The sequence below is a fragment of the Mirounga leonina genome, unplaced genomic scaffold (genome assembly GCF_011800145.1).
Source record: "Mirounga leonina isolate KUSES-001 unplaced genomic scaffold, KU_Mleo_1.0 Mir_101664, whole genome shotgun sequence".
Classification (NCBI taxonomy): Eukaryota; Metazoa; Chordata; class Mammalia; order Carnivora; family Phocidae; genus Mirounga; species Mirounga leonina.
Genome location: NW_023270175.1, coordinates 24,597,466 through 24,613,238, shown reverse-complemented (window position 1 = coordinate 24,613,238; position 15,773 = coordinate 24,597,466). Strand labels below are relative to the sequence as shown.

Sequence of the window (15,773 nt, the reverse complement as noted above, 5' to 3'; positions counted from 1 at the left end):
AGGCTTTGATTCCAAATGTGGAATCTCAAACACACATACCTAAGTAGTAGAGTATAAAGGCTTTTAATAATAAAACAGACCTGGGTGCCTGGGTGGCTCAGTTGGTTAAGCGACTGCCTTCGGCTCAGGTCAGGATCCTGGAGTCCCGGGATCGAGTCCCGCATCGGGCTCCCTGCTCGGCAGGGAGTCTGCTTCTCCCTCTGACCCTCCTCCCTCTCATGCTCTCTGTCTCTCATTCTGTCTCAAATAAATAAATAAAATCTTAAAAAATAATAATAATAAAACCTTACGTTGGAAGAGCATCCTATAGTTACATTATCACATATACTATAAATATCACCACATTAGAACCTCCTAAAAGCCTAGTAAACTGGGTAGGCCACGGATTCTTGTCCCTATTTTAGGGACGAGGAAACCCGCCAGAGTGTAGCTTGTAATATAATTGGAGAAAAAAACAAATACACATTAAATGATGCGAGAACAACACAAAGCAAGATGCCTACTTTTGCAAAAGAATACTTTATAACACGACATACAGGGCCTGAAGCAAAGAGGAGTCCAAAGCCTCCTTTTTTGGCTTTGGACGTATTTCTGCCTTCAGAGACTTGGTTATTTTCTGTGTCACCATGAAATTTGTCTACATTGGATTCTCATGTGAACTGTACCAGTTACATTTTTCACTAGCACATACTATACCACAAACCAGTCTGACCTGCAAGGGAAGTACATGCTTTGGGCCTTTTGCAATCGCAGTGCTCTGCTGTCTAACCAGTTTGTGTTTGCAAAATGACATGTGGCTGGGCCAAAATGAAGAGGTCCTAGTGAAGCCTGGCCTGGGCTCCTCTCTGGGCCTACTTAGGGCTTCAGATACAGTGGAGTTGAAGGATTTCATTTCATCCAATTATACTGATGCCTTTTCTGGATTAGGCATTGTGCTGGCAGCTATGGGTCACTTTGAGGAATTCATAGTTTAGGCAGGAGAGAAAGGAAGACATAATACACAACTAGTGATTACCTAAGTCAGGAAGAATTGCAAAGCAGTATAAGCAACGCTGTATGGTGATGGAGCTGGAGTTAATAGTCCTCATGGAAGATCCTAGAAGGTTTGTTGGAGGAAGTAGCATTTCCACTGGACCTTGAAAGACAGGTAGGTATTCCAGAGACAGAGAAGGGAATCGATGAGCAAAGGCATCGGAAGCCTGAGCCCAAGGGAAGCCTGGCCGCCCATTGCTGGTGTGGGACAATCGAGGAGAAGTCTTTGGGCCTTCTACTTGTAGGGAGGGAACGTGAAGCAGGCTGCACCTTCCTCTGCCTTTCTGAACAGCATTAACATTTAATTCTGAGTATTCCATCTTTGATGATATTTCAAGGGGCCTGTGACCATTACCGACAGTGCGGCTTCCTTTCAAGGGGGAGTATTTAGGGCAGGCAGCGCGCTCCCTGGCCCCACTGTCTTCCAGGGAGGCCTGGTTTATTGCGTTAGGGTATGGGGTGCATCAGAAAAGGATTACGGAGGACCTTCTATCCCATGCCCAGGGATTGTGGGCACCTTCTGAGACACTGGAAGGTTTTAAGCAGAAAAGTAACAGGTCCCCTGTACATCTTAGATAAATCCCTCTGGTTGCCGTCTGGGAGATGGTGTGGGCAAAGGCAAGCGTGGAAGCAGAGAGCCCAACCAGGAGGCTACTGCGGAGCTCCAAGCAAAAAAGGTCATGGGGTCTACACGGAGCCTGTAGCACCGAGGACGGAGTGGAGAAAGGGGGTTGATGAGATGGGCGGTAGAAATCAACTGGCCTTGGGTACTCACTGTGTGTATGTGTGTGCGCGTGTGCGCGCGCCTGGGGAATCAAGGGTGACCGCCCGACAAGTGCAAAGGGAGATGACCCTCACGAAGGGTCTCCGGTCTCCTCAAGGGGCGGCGGGAGGGGAGGGGAGGGGAGGGGAGGGGAGGGGAGGGGAGGGAGAGGTGCGGGACAGCAGGAAGAGAAGTTTAGAGCACTGCGAAGGAACAAACCCGAGAGGCCAGGTGGCGGTAAAGAGGCTCCGCCCCCGCCCCGGCCCCGCCCCCGGCTCCACCCCCTCCGCCTCTTCCCACCCACCCCCAACCGCAGCTCATCCTCGAGGGCGGAGAGAGGTGGCATTTGAGTCCTCCGGTATCCCAGCAGGCAGTGCAGCCTAGAGACGCTGACAAAGGAGCGGAGCGGCAGTCGCAGCTGCTTTCCGAGGAGCCGGGGTTGCCGAGGTGAGAGTCCCCCCCGCCGTCCCGTCACCCACTTCCTCCGACTTCGGGAAGACGTGGAAGTTACGTTGCCGAGAGGCCCCGCGCACAGAATGAGCCGTCCCCAGCCCCCGAGCTTGGCTCTGTGGCTGACGGCGGGGCTCGGCGGCGCCGGGCTGCGGGTGGGAGGTGGGGAGCGGGCACATGGAGCCCTTTCTGCCCCATCTCTGACTGTCAGCTGCCCCGCCGCCCGCGGAGCCCGGCCCCAGGGTCCGGCCGGCCCGCGCGTGCCTTTCCCGTGCCCGGGCGGAGGCAGCGGGCTCGGGTTCCTCCCGGTGCCCGCCCGGCAGAGTTCGGTCGCCCCGGGGATGAGACTCCAGGGACAGCTCTTTGGCGGATGTGGCGAGGAGGGCTAGGGAAGGGAGGCTGACTCCCCATTCGGGGTGACACCGTCCTCGCCCTAACTCCTCCTTCCCCCAACCCAGCCGGTCCCCCCCTCGGCGAGCAACTGGAAGGAGATCGGCGGGGCTGGAACGAGGCGTCCCGGGATGGCTGGAGGGAGGTGAAAGTGGGGTGGCGAGGCAGAGAGGGAGAGCGAACGCCTTCGCGGAATAGTGGCGGGGGGTGGCGGGGGTACGTGGCCTGCATCCGTCCCCCTTCCTGGACCTCCGCACGGATCCTGATGGTTGCACCAGCTGCTCGGCTGTAAACAGGCTCACATGACCGGTTTCACATGGAGCCGGCCGGTGTGGGGATGAAGGCTGGAAAGGCTGGGCCCCAATCAGGTGGAGCTTCAGTCCTAGGACGGACCGTTTCAGACTCCCTCTCCTGCCCTCCAGTCCTTATTCAGTGTTCTGCAGTTTCCCCTTTGGGTAAAGTAACTGACAGTCTGCCCTCTCGGGACTGGAGTTGCTTTTCTGCCCCAGTAGAAGCCAAGAGACCTCACCTCGGGGAGTGAGAGGGCAAAATACTAAATGAAAGCGGTCCCGTTTTTTGTTTGTTTGTTTTTTTTTGACCGTTGAGGGAAATAAAGAGATGGACGCAGACCTGGAAAATGGGATCCTTCGGATCTTGCCTAAAAAAGCAGTCCTGTTCTATCGGAATGCATTGCGTTCTTAATGTGAATTCCAGAGAGAAGGGGGAAAGTCTCCTGTTTCAGCCAGGGCACACCTGGAATTTAATATATTCTTGCTGATGGAAATCTTGTCCATGTTTCCTTTAAGTGCTTGGAAATCTGCCTATAAAATGCTATATACAGGATATTGACCAGGGAATGGACACCAACTTCTAGATTACATATATATGTGGTAGAAAGCAGTGGGAAGTTTGGAAAACAGGAAGAGGGGCCAAATGTGCCTTTCAAGTTGTTCACATCTACATACCCGAACAGGATACAAGATTAAACTAGTTTCTGAAGCATTTCTGGAATTCTCAAAATACAAGGTTTACTCAAATACCAGGATATTTGAAAATATGGAGTTTCTCAAATCTGTAAGGGGTAGTGGTGATAGATTCCCTTTACATGCAATATATAATTAGATGTAATGGGCAATATTCAGTATAAAGTTACCTTTGTAGGTGAAGACCGAAAACAGAACAAATAGCTTATAAAATAATGCATGTTTCTTCCCCTGAACTGTTCATGGACATTTTCTTCCCCAATTTTTTATTTTTAATGGTTTTCTCCTGAAGCTTTGACATTTAATTCTCTCTCTCTTTTTTTTTTTTTTGTGTGAGAGGGTGGGGGCAGAGGCAGAGGGAGAGAAAATCTTAAAGCAGGCTCCACACCCAGCATGGAGCCCGAGGTGGGGCTTGATCTCAGGACCCTGAGATCATGACCTGAGCCGAAAATCAAGAGTCAGACGCTTAGCCAACTGAGCCACCCAGGTGCCCCTTAACTCTAATTTCTGAAACAATTAAGAAACTACAAGAAAAGCTTCCCCATCCTCTAATAGCCCAATAAAGTAATTTGCTACTCTTCTTTTTCTGTTTTTAAAATGTTTAAGATGAAAATAGGCATTTTACACATCGTCTAAAATTTAAATGGGCAGATCGGTGTTGCTCTGAATCTTGTTTTGCCACCTTGTAGTATTGTAGAGAATCTTGCCCAACAATAAATAGATGAAGTGATTTACTCTTTGAGGCCTTCTGTTTCCTCACCTGTAATATCAAAGTTTTGTTTTAATCTCCAGGGTCCCTTATGGCTCTCAAATTCCATAACATAGTGCAGTTTTTGATTGGGAACTACTGTTGGACAAAATAAGATGGTCAAATAAGCCAAGTTATTGGTATCAGCTGGAAGAACATGCAGTCCATAACAAGAGCTATCCAGAGTCCTAAAGAAATAGGGATTGTGCTCTGCAAAATTCTCATTAGCCATAAATCAGCCATATGGGTTGACCTGGACCCCTCTCTCCTCTCCGTCAGGAAATTGAAGATTGCTTCAGCTAAATCCTGCCTGCAGAATTAGAAAGAACAGTTCACACCCGACTTTCATGACCTTTAGGGCATTGTACAGCGTGATTCTTTCATTCATCCCAGCTTCTTCCAGAATTAAGTGGGCCATGTGATCAGTGATGAAGTTAGGATGAAAAGAAGGCTCTAGCAGGGTCTCACCTTGGCAGTGCCTTGGTTAGATAGATCCCCAGAACCAATGGCCTTTTTCAGCTTTGCAGCGTTTGAGATTTAATTTTGCCAGCACATCCCCAAATTGGCAGTCTCAAGGACTGATTCACGCTAACCAGACTTACAAAAGATTTTTATGTTAATATATGAACGCCAGTTGACTACCCGTGAGAAGTCGAACTGCCAAGCTGACCAAGACGACTCGTGGATAAGCCCGGGTACCCTTTGCTTTTGATGTTACGGAAACACAGACATTGTGCTCCATCTCCCCCCTTTTTCTAGGGACTGTGTGGAACACTCCTTTCTTAAAACACCTAGTGGTTGATACCGTCGACAAGGTTACAGCTTTTATGTGAAAACCCTTGCAGTCATACCTTCGTATGGATATATCCTAGTCACCTGATTGAATCTGGGCCACCTGTAAGACATCTCTCAAATCGGTTTGCTCTCCATTCCTCCTGCCTTCATCTAGGCCCTCACTTCATGCCACGTTGATTCAAGGGTGACTTGGTTTTTCCTGTAACTCCTCTGGAGTCCGCCGTTGTGCTTAACTGGTCAGCGGCAACCAGATTCCTACTCCAGATCTTATCCAGTCCGTTCTCCGCTTAAGACCCTTCAGAGGGGGCGCCTGGGTGGCTCAGTAGGTTAAGCGTCTGCCTTTGGCTCGGGTCATGGTCCCAGAGTCCTGGGATTGAGCCCCGCATCCGGCTCCCTGCTCAGCCAGGAGCCTGCTTCTCCCTCTCCCTCTCCCACTCCCCCTGCTTGTGTTCTCTCTCTAGCTGTCTCTCTCTCTGTGTCAAGTAAATAAACAAAAATCTTAAAAAAAAAAAGACCCTTCAGAGGTTTCCCATCACCCGAAGCAGTGGTTCTCAAAGTGCAGTATGCATTCGAATCATCCGGAGGGCGTGTGAAAACAAAGGTGACTGGGCCCCAACCCCAGGATTTCTGGGGCAGCAGGTCTGGCCTGGGACCCAAGAATTGGCTTTTCTAGCAAGTTCCCCAGGTGAAGCTGCTGCTGCTGGTCCGGTACCACATTTTGAGAACCACTGGCCCCCAGAAGCAAGTCTCACCCCCCGAACTTGGCTTACAGGAGTTTTCACCATCTCCCGCCACTCCTCCATACAGGCTATTTTTTAACCATGTGCTCTGCCAAAGCTCATCTTAACAGTCCCTTTCATGCTTCTACACATCTTCTTCTTGGAATTCACCCCCCTCTCCACTCCTACTGCAAACTCCTATTTAAGGCAGCCTGGCACTTTCTTTATGCTCCTAGAGCTTTTTTATCTACCAGCATTTTAACACTTGTCACATCATATCCTAATTACCATGTATATCTGTTTTTCCTGCTAGACTGAATTTTTCAAGGGCTGAGACAATGTTTTCATCTTTTCTCCATATTCCTCAGCACAGGGCCTAGCACATAATAAGTGCTCAGTTAATGTTCCATGAATGAACTTGTGATTCTAAAACTCTGGAGAGGTCCATAGGTAGCAACATATGTATTTTTTTTTTTTTTTTTTTTTTTAAAGATTTTGTCAGAGAGCACAAGCAGGGGGAGCGGCAGGCGGAGGGAGAAGCAGGCTCCCCGCTGAGCAGGGAGACTGACATGAGGCTCGATCCCAGGACCCCGGGATCATGACCTGAGCCAAAGGCGGATGCTTAACCGACTGAGCCACCCAGGCGCCCCACAACATGTGTATTTCATATAATGAGTTATACGGATTTTGCTTTGAGAATCGCACATCTTGAAATACCTGAAGACACTGAGATATTGTAAAACAAAGATGGGAAATAAGTAGTTTTAAGAAAAATGTTTTTAAAACTGATGCTGCTAGAGGGCATCCTTATTTTTTTTTAAATCTTAAAATGTACTCTAGTCAACTTTTCCATCTTGAATAGATAATAGCCTGTCATCACATTATTTATAGCAGTTCAGTCCCATTGGTAAGACATCACATTACACGAAAAACCTAGAGGGGCGCCTGGGTGGCTCAGTTGGTTAAGCGACTGCCTTCGGCTCAGGTCATGATCCTGGAGTCCCGGGATCGAGTCCCGCATCGGGCTCCCTGCTTGGCAGGGAGTCTGCTTCTCCCTCTGACCCTCCTCCCTCTCATGCTCTCTGTCTCTCATTCTCTTTCTCTCAAATAAATAAATAAAATCTTTAAAAAAAAAACCAAAACCTAGAAAATGTATAGAAACCAAATGGCCTAATATTGCACAATGAACGATTGAACCTATAAAGTGGACATTAGAACATGGCTTGCGAAAGACTTTTTTTTTTTTTTTGAAGATTTATTTATTTGACAGGGACAGCGAGAGAGGGAACACAAGCAGGGGGAACACAAGCAGGGAACACAAGCAGCCCCGATGTGGGGCTCCATCCCAGGACCCCGGGATCATGACCTGAGCCAAAGGCAGACGCTTAACCAACTGAGCCACCCAGGCGTCCCCGAAACACTTGACTTTAGGAATATACCAGCCATTAAAAATCCTGATAGACAATACTGGAGATTTAAAGAAGAAGAGAGTAGAGCTGATGAAATGGGAAGGAAAAGAGAGGTTTGAATAACAGTGAGACTAAAGCAGAAGAACTTAATTGCTCCTAACTGTTTAGAATTTCGCTGGCCATTGGCAGACCACACCAAGTATGGAGGAAGGAGATAGATAGTCTTTGTGCCCAGATAAAAGGGAGCTGGCCTAGAGGTGGAGCTGGGAACCCTAATCAGAGTAAAGACGAGAAGCAGGAAGAGGCCATAAGGAGCTGGTGCACTGTGGCCCAGCAGATGGGTTTCTGGGGAATCTGGACTTGGGATAATCCTTAGCTGTTTCGAAGCTTGAAACCGATTCAGCACAGGAATCCCCAAGGACTGCTTATTTCATTTGATTTTCTCGCAGCCTCCTCTTTCCAAAAAAAAGGGGGGGAGGGTAAATGACAGTATGCTTTTAAAGTGGTTTCTGTTTTAAATCTCCATTTTGAATCTGTGGTGAGCAAAGGTATTGAAACTCTCATTTATCTGAGTCTGATCTTTTCCTTCTTGTCAATCTAAAGTGAGGAAAACAGAAAATGATCACACTTTAGGGTACTGGTCTCCCTGGACTGATGGTGGAAAGTGTGAGGACTTCATGTGTTTAGGTGAGTGTGTGTGTGTGTGTGTGTGTGTGTGTGAGAGAGAGAGAGAGAGAGAGAGAGAGAGTAGTTTGCAAACTGGTCACAAGGTGGTGTACACACATAAGGTTTTCTTTCCAAATTTCATTCACGATTGCATTTCTGTGCCTTTGGTACAGAGGGCAAGGACAAGGCAGCTCCCGAGTCACCAGCTGCACTGCTTCCCTGTGAGGTCGGGGCCACCTTGGAGCCTAGTTGGGCACTGAGGAGCCAGGGCTAATGACGAGAGGGAAACGGGGAGGGGTGGGGAGAGGCAGCTGGGAGTGTGGATTCTCTGTTCTCCACTTACCCCAACCCACGGTAAGCAGCTGCCACAGATTGGCTGTTCTTTTAAGTGGGATCCTTTCCCTGTCTTTTATGGACAAAGTGTGTTCAGCCATGAGGAAGAGGAATGCCCTTGATGGAGGAAACCGTTATTAGTAAACACCTGTAGGCAAGCTGATAAGTTCAGTATCTGCTAAATGCCTAACACCGAGCTTGGGTCTATGTAGGATGAGGAAAAACAACAAAAACCCCACAGAAAGACAATATGGCATTATGCTCGAAGTCTGGGGAGTCCAAATTAACCCACACAAAACAAATGTCAGAATATTCAATCAATACAATAAGTGCATTAAAAGGTAATAAAATCAGTGAGATCATATAGGTCAGAGAAGTAGAGGAAGAACACAAAGGGGAAATTTGAAGGCACCTTTGAAGAATGAGGAACATTTTGGTGTCCAGAGAGGTAGACTACAGAATAAACCTTGGTTACTAATGCTCTCATGGATAGTTACCGACAGCCATAGGTCTTGTTTCATAATCAGGAAAAGCAAGCATGCCCAGCTTAGTAAATGAAAGTGTCTCTCAGCTGTTTATCTTTATAAAACTGAAAAGGAAACACATGTATCAAGACTTGAATTTTGGATCATCCTTTGAGACCTCTTCTGGAGAAGCAGGGAACTTTCTGGAGATGAGGGCATGTGTGACAATGTGACAGTGAGCATCAGAGGCAGGACTTTTGAAACGAGACACAGAGGAGATGGAACCGTTTAGGAAAGTGTGAGTCTGGAGACCAGAGGTCTGTCACCAGCACCTTGTGTGACCTTGGGTAAGTCCTTTATGCTGGGCCTGCTTTCCTCAGAGGTAAAATGAGAAGGGCTGGGAGCTCACACTCTTTGACTTTGTGTGTGTTTGACTTTTGGAAAGCAACCTCATAAACCGATTTGGAGTCAGGTTTTACCGGCTTAGTATATAATCTTTCCCCAGAATTTTTGCACTTTATCATTTTGCAGTATGGACGGGAGCAAAGAGAAAGTGTTAGTTGCCGGAAAACCATCAATTAGAGGCAGGTGTTCTGCTTCGTTATGTTTGTTGGCCGAATCACTGATATTGCTCTGGTGACCTGGTGCTAATTCCCCCCTAATTTCCATTGGTCAGAGTTCAGGAGGCAATTTATATCTTAGCCAAGATAAGTGAGAAATGGGAACAAGGATACAAAAAGAAAGAATAAACTGCTAAAAACCGATGAAACACTTCTTAAACAGTGATCGGGGGATAGACAGCCTATTTATTGACAATTCCTGGGGAAAAGCGTTCATATTCAACTCGTCAAGAGAAAGCTTCAAAATGAAAAGAATAAGAATTCTCCTAAACCATTATGTAAAGCCAGCGAAATTTCTACTCTTGTTGTGCCAATGAACTTCCCCTTAAGGTTGGAAGAGTTTAGTGCTTGTTCTGTGTGGTTAATTTTGACTTCCCAGTCAGATTTATAAACCGTGTCATACTCCTTTATAACAAAAAGTTGCACATTTCCCTCAGTTTGCAAGCCCTCTTAAGCCTTTGTTTTTCTCACTGGCATGAGCTTCTGTTGCGTCTAAAATGATTTTAAAGAATTGAAATCCTGGCATTTAACACATTGTTTCAGGCTCTCCATCTTATTAAAAGATCATGAATTGGAAAATGCAATTAACAGAGATTTTTCACACATTGTTTCTAAATTCCTTCTTGAGTTTCAAAACTGGCACCTTTTCCAAATTAGGCCCTGGAGGAGTTGTTTAATTTGACTTAAACACACACATACACACACACACACAAGCTTTTGAATAGGTGTTCATAGGGTTCAGAATTCAAAAGATAGAAGATGGAAAAAGGTATCCAGAGGAAACCGCCCTTCCACCCCTGTCCCTAGCTGCTCAGGTAGTTTCTCCAGGGGCAGCCCTGGCCATCCTTCCAAAGATCTTTTACCCGGAGCGGGGAGACCTCCCTCTCCCACACAGATGGTGTGGAGGTATGGACTGACCGTCAAGTTCAGTGTTAAGTGAGAAAAGCAAGGTACAATGCATTGCTTTGCATTGTACAAAGCAGGGGGGGTGGGAGAGGGAGAAGCAGGCCTCCCGCGGAGCAGGGAGCCCAATGCGGGGCTTGATCCCAGGACCCTGGGAACATGACCTGAGCCGAAGGCACTTAACACTGAATTTGACGGTCAGCCCATACCTCCATGACACAGAGGGCTTCCTCTTTCTTCTTGGCGGCTTCCTGGCCTCCCAGCAAATGGCTGTATCATACTTTATCTCATGACCCACCCACCCCCCCCTTAAGGGACGGTTGGGCTCTTTCCATCTTTGACTATTGACAACAACAGCTAACCCTTGTTGAGTGCCGAGCTTTGTTCTGTGTGCCTCCCATAAATCATTTTATTTACTCCTCAGTACTGAGGATTAAAACACGTCCGCGTACATGGTTTCGCACAAGAGGAATATTTATGCCGGCTGAATTCCTAGAAGTAGAATCTCTAGATCGGAGGACGTGTGTGTTTACTTGTGGCAGGGAGAGTCCGTCGGCCAGTTTATATCGCTGTCAGCAACGTTAGGAACATGCCTGGATGCTCCGTGCTATCAAACTTGTTGTCTTTCGACAGTCTGGCAAGTAATAACGTGTATTTCGGTGTAGCTTTAGTTTGTATTTCTCTTGTGAGTGAGGTTCCACCTCCCCTGGGAAGTTAAAAAACAGTTGGTCCTTTTCTATAAAATATTGCAGCATTTGCTCATTTTTATGGTGAGTGCTTTTTCATAATAATTGGTATTTCCTCTACATCTAGTAGGGAAATCAGACCTGGCCTATGACTGGAAAAGTTTCTTTGGCTTTGCATAGACTTTTTTTTTTTTTTTTAAAGATTTTATTTATTTATTGGATAGACAGTGAGAGAGGGAACACAAGCAGGGGGAGTGGGAGAGGGAGAAGCAGGCCTCCCGCAGAGCAGGGAGCCCAATGCGGGGCTTGATCCCAGGACCCTGGGAACATGACCTGAGCCGAAGGCAGACGCTCAACGACTGAGCCACCCAGGCGCCCCTAGACTTTTTTTTTTTTTGCCATGCAGTGTTTTAAGAGTTTTTCGATAGTCGAGTTTATCAATATTTTTTGGCTTCTGGTTGCTCAGATTAGAAAAGAAAAAAAGACTTCCCATGGTTTCTAGTGTTTTACAGTTTTCTTTTTCTACATTTAAAACTTGGATCCATTTGAATTTACCGTGATAAAGTTTTGGAATTTTGTAAGGAATAAGGGATAAATTCAACTTTTTTTTTCCCCTAGGTGGATACCCGGTTTTGCCAACATTTATTGACTAAACTGTTTTCCAGAAATCAGAGATGCCATGCCACCTTTTTTTTTATTTTTTAATTTTTTTTTTAAGATTTTTAAATTTATTCATTCAAGACACAGAGATACAGAGAGAGAGAATATGAGCAGGGGGAGAAGCAGAGGAAGGGGGAGAAGCAGGCCCCCCGCTGAGCAGGGAGCCCGACGCGGGGCTCGATCCCAGGACCCTGGGATCATGACCTGAGCCGAAGGCAGACGCTTAACCATCTGAGCCACCCAGGTGCCCCACCATGCCACCTTTTTATCCTAAGCTAAATTCTCATCCTTTTTTTTTTTTTTTTTAAAGATTTTATTTATTTATTTGAGAGAGAGAGAGCACAAGCGGGGAGGAGGATCAGAGGAAGAGGGAGAAGCTGAGCAGGGAGCCTGTCGATCCCAGGACCCTGGGATCATGACCTGAGCCAAAGGCAGATGCTTAACCGACTGAGCCACCCAGGGGCTCCTAAATTCTCATCCTAACAACGTTTTAGAATGAGATGTTGAATACTATTTAGTGATGGCAAACTCGAATGTTGTGTTTCTGATAGCCAAGCTCACTAAGAAAGTAATAGAGCTAATTATTTTCCGTTGGAAAAAATATACCAAACTTCTGAGAGCACATTAGCCAAATAGAAATGTGTATGGCCCTTAGCAAAAGAAAGAAATATATGGCAAATAAAAACTCAAAATTAGAATGATTTCATCGGATGCTGTTCAGAATAATCTTAGTTTTATTGTATTACAGTGGAGAGTTAGTTAGCTGGAGTGGAAATGCTGAACTGTAGGCGGGAGGCCTGCCGACAGTATCTGTCTCTGTCTCTTCCTAATTTAATAACAGCAGCAAACACTTAGAACATTGCCTGGCCTACAGTAAGTGCTAAAAGCATTGCATGTCTTAATTAATTCAGTATATGTAATTAATAAAAAGTTTGTAATCTGTTATGAATGATACACATATTACATGTTATTACTAATAAAAATGTCAGTAGGCCCTTTCAAAAAAAATAGGCCCTTTGGAAATTAAAAAAAAAAAAACCCCAAAACCCAACCCTGTCATGAGCTACATGCACGCTGTAAAATACACAGATAGGAAGTAGTATGATGATCTGGGACAGCTTGTGGATTATGATCTTCCCAGCGTTGTCCCTCACCTTCACATTTCTGTGCCTTGGCATATGCTGTCCCCTAGGTCAGAATGCCCTTCCTACCAGTGCCCCCCCCCGACACAGAAGTATATGCCTTTCTTTTTTTCTTTTTAAGATTTTATTTATTTGAGAGAGACAGCGCCAGCGAGCATGAGCGGGGGTGGGGGGGTGGAATGGGCGGTGGGGAGAAGCAGACTCCCCGCTGAGCAGGGAGCCCGATGCGGTCCTCGGCCTCGATCCCAGGACTCTGGGATCATGTCCTGAGCCAAAGGCAGACGCTTAACCATCTGAGCCACCCGGACGCTCCTGCCTTTTTTTTTTTCTTTAGAGACTACCTCAAATGACCTCTCCTTGCCTCTCTTCCAGGTAGAATTCATGTAATCTAATTCCTTAGCACTTTATATATATATAGTGCTATGCATTATAATAGAGGTAGCTTAAATACTGTTTTGTCCCTTAGATTTGAGTCTTTTTTTTTTTTTTTAAAGATTTTATTTATTATTTAGAGAGCACAAGCAGGGGGAGAGGGAGAGAGAGCATCTCAAGCGGACTCCATACTGAGCACGGAGCCCGACGCGGGGCTCGATCCCATGACCATGAGATCTGGACCTGAGTCAAAACCAAGAGTTGGTTACTCAACCAATTCCGCCACCCAGGTGCCCCGCAATTTGAGTCTTTTGAGGGCAGGGCCTGTGCATTATTCATCTTTGTATCTCTGCACAGCTCCTGACACAGTTCCTGCCTTATAACAGGTGTTCAGCTGAAAGAAAATAAAAATTTGCATACATGATTATACAGTATCTCATTTGGTAAAAGTTGGAAGGGCCTCAAGCAGAGTCAGCACACCAGCCCGGTAGCTGGTAAAACCAAACAGTTTAATCTTGTGTTATATTGCTCTTTGAAGGTGTGGGAACTTGAACACAAAGTATGAAATGGTTTATGGGCTCTTTTATTTTTATTTTATTTTATTTTATTTTATTTTTTTAAAGATTTTATTTATTTATTTGAGACAGAGAGAATGAGAGAGACAGAGAGCACATGAGAGGGGGGAGGGTCAGAGGGAGGAGCAGACTCCCTGCCGAGCAGGGAGCCCGATGCGGGACTCAATCCCGGGACTCCAGGATCATGACCTGAGCCGAAGGCAGTCGCTTAACCAACTGAGCCACCCAGGCGCCCTATGGGCTCTTTTAAAGGTGTCATCTACAGAGTGAAAATCAGACATTTTCTGGGATCGGTATTGTTTTAGCTTTTGCATTTTCAGAAGCCACATTCTTAGGATGCTAGCTAAATAAGAATGTTGTTGATTAAAATGAGATTAGGAAATAAACAGCAACATCACACCTATCAGACAGACTTCTGCTAGCTACAGCTATTCAGGACATATTCAAGAACCCCACAAGGAATCCAAAAGGTCTCTAAGTTGGAAGAAAAGGGCTCTCCTGAAGCCTGTGTACTTGACAGAACCACTTGCATGCCAGAGCCTACCGACTGACTTTGAACTTTTCATAGAAAACTCCCAAGGACTCCTTAACGAGTTTGGATTTTCGGCTTCCTTTCAAGACATTTTTGCTTGTCTTGGGTTTTTGGTAGAAAAAAAGAACTCTCTCACCCATGCTGCCAGAAGGCATTAACTAAGGCATTGTTGAAACGAGTGTAAAAGTAAGTCTCGTGTTTTTCTCCCATAACGCATGGAAACTTCATTTTTATTTTTTCGCCTTTGAGAATTCTGATTAACTCACATAAAATCAGTTGTGACAATACTTAATTTGTTCTACTTCTTAAGAAATCCGAGGTTTTATTTATTTATTTATTATTATTATTTTTAAAGATTTTATTTATTTGACAGGGAACACAAGCAGGGGGAGTAGGAGAGGGAGAAGTAGGCTTCCCGCCGAGCAGGGATCCCGATGCGGGGCTCAATCCCAGGACGCTGGGATCATGACCTGAGCCGAAGGCAGACGCTTAACGACTGAGCCACCCAGGCGCCCCAAGAAATCCAAGGTTTTAAAAAGAGTGATGGCCCTTTGATCTCACCTCCTTGAAAGAGGGTGATTAATTTGAGGTAGCAAGACTTCTTTATTCTAGTATTTATGTAATTTATCATAGGTTGAAATCTTGAGTGTGAAAGGAGCATGTGTAAATTTCTTTGCATAGTTTGGAACAAGCTGTGTAAGTAAGCCACGAGGAGAAGTCCAAGGGCAGCTTTAAATGGTTTGGGGACCTGTTTTAATGCAAGCTTTTTGTTGGAGGGACAGCAAATGAAAACAGGTATCATTCGATTTCCTTCTCTCTTCTTCTCTTTCTAGATTGCCAAAATGCTTTGGAGTTTTTAACTAACTGACTTAAGAAAAGTCCAAAATAGATTTGAGACTGTAAAAACAGAAGCTGCAGCAAGGGGGATTCAGTGCCAATGCATCAACAAAAAAGACAGCCAGAGTTAGTGGAAGGAAATCTTCCTGTTTTTGTGTTTCCCACGGAGCTAATATTTTATGCAGATGACCAGTCAACACATAAGCAAGTGTTGACTCTGTATAATCCCTATGAGTTTGCCTTAAAGTTCAAAGGTGAGTCTCCTAGGTCTCTTTTATGGATTGTAACTAGTCCCTACTAATTGTTTACTTGTAGAAACTAATTTTTAAAAAACACTAATGGCCATTGTGACTTTTTCTTTCAGTTTTGTGTACTACTCCAAATAAGTATGTTGTCGCTGATGCTGCAGGTGCAGTAAAGCCTCAGTGTTGTGTGGATATGTAAGTCAAAATCCCTTCCCGGTAACATGTTTTAAGTGTGTTAATATTTATGTGTTTAACTTGAAAAGGATCTCGTCTTGAAGCATTTACTACATTTTGAATTTTTGCTGGGAGTTGTAGTTTCTCACAATTCTTTTTTAAATTTTATTTATTGTTTTTTAAAGGTTATTTATTTGAGAGAGAGAGTGAGAGTGAGCGCACATGAGTGGGGGTGGGGGTGGGGGGTGGGGGGTGGGGGGGGGGGGGGGGGTGGG

At 45.6% G+C, this 15,773-nt stretch overlaps 1 protein-coding gene across 1 annotated transcript in view; it reads left to right on the top strand.

Moving 5' to 3' along the window:
* The first annotated feature begins 2,110 nt into the window (after positions 1-2,110).
* MOSPD1 (motile sperm domain containing 1) overlaps positions 2,111-15,773 on the top strand; it is a 23,662-nt gene continuing 9,999 nt past the window's right edge. The window contains exons 1-3 of the mRNA XM_035008943.1: positions 2,111-2,242; positions 15,076-15,333; positions 15,444-15,519. Of these exons, the coding sequence (XP_034864834.1) occupies positions 15,180-15,333; positions 15,444-15,519 (230 nt within the window). The 5' untranslated portion in view covers positions 2,111-2,242; positions 15,076-15,179. The remainder of the gene's footprint in view (positions 2,243-15,075; positions 15,334-15,443; positions 15,520-15,773) is intronic.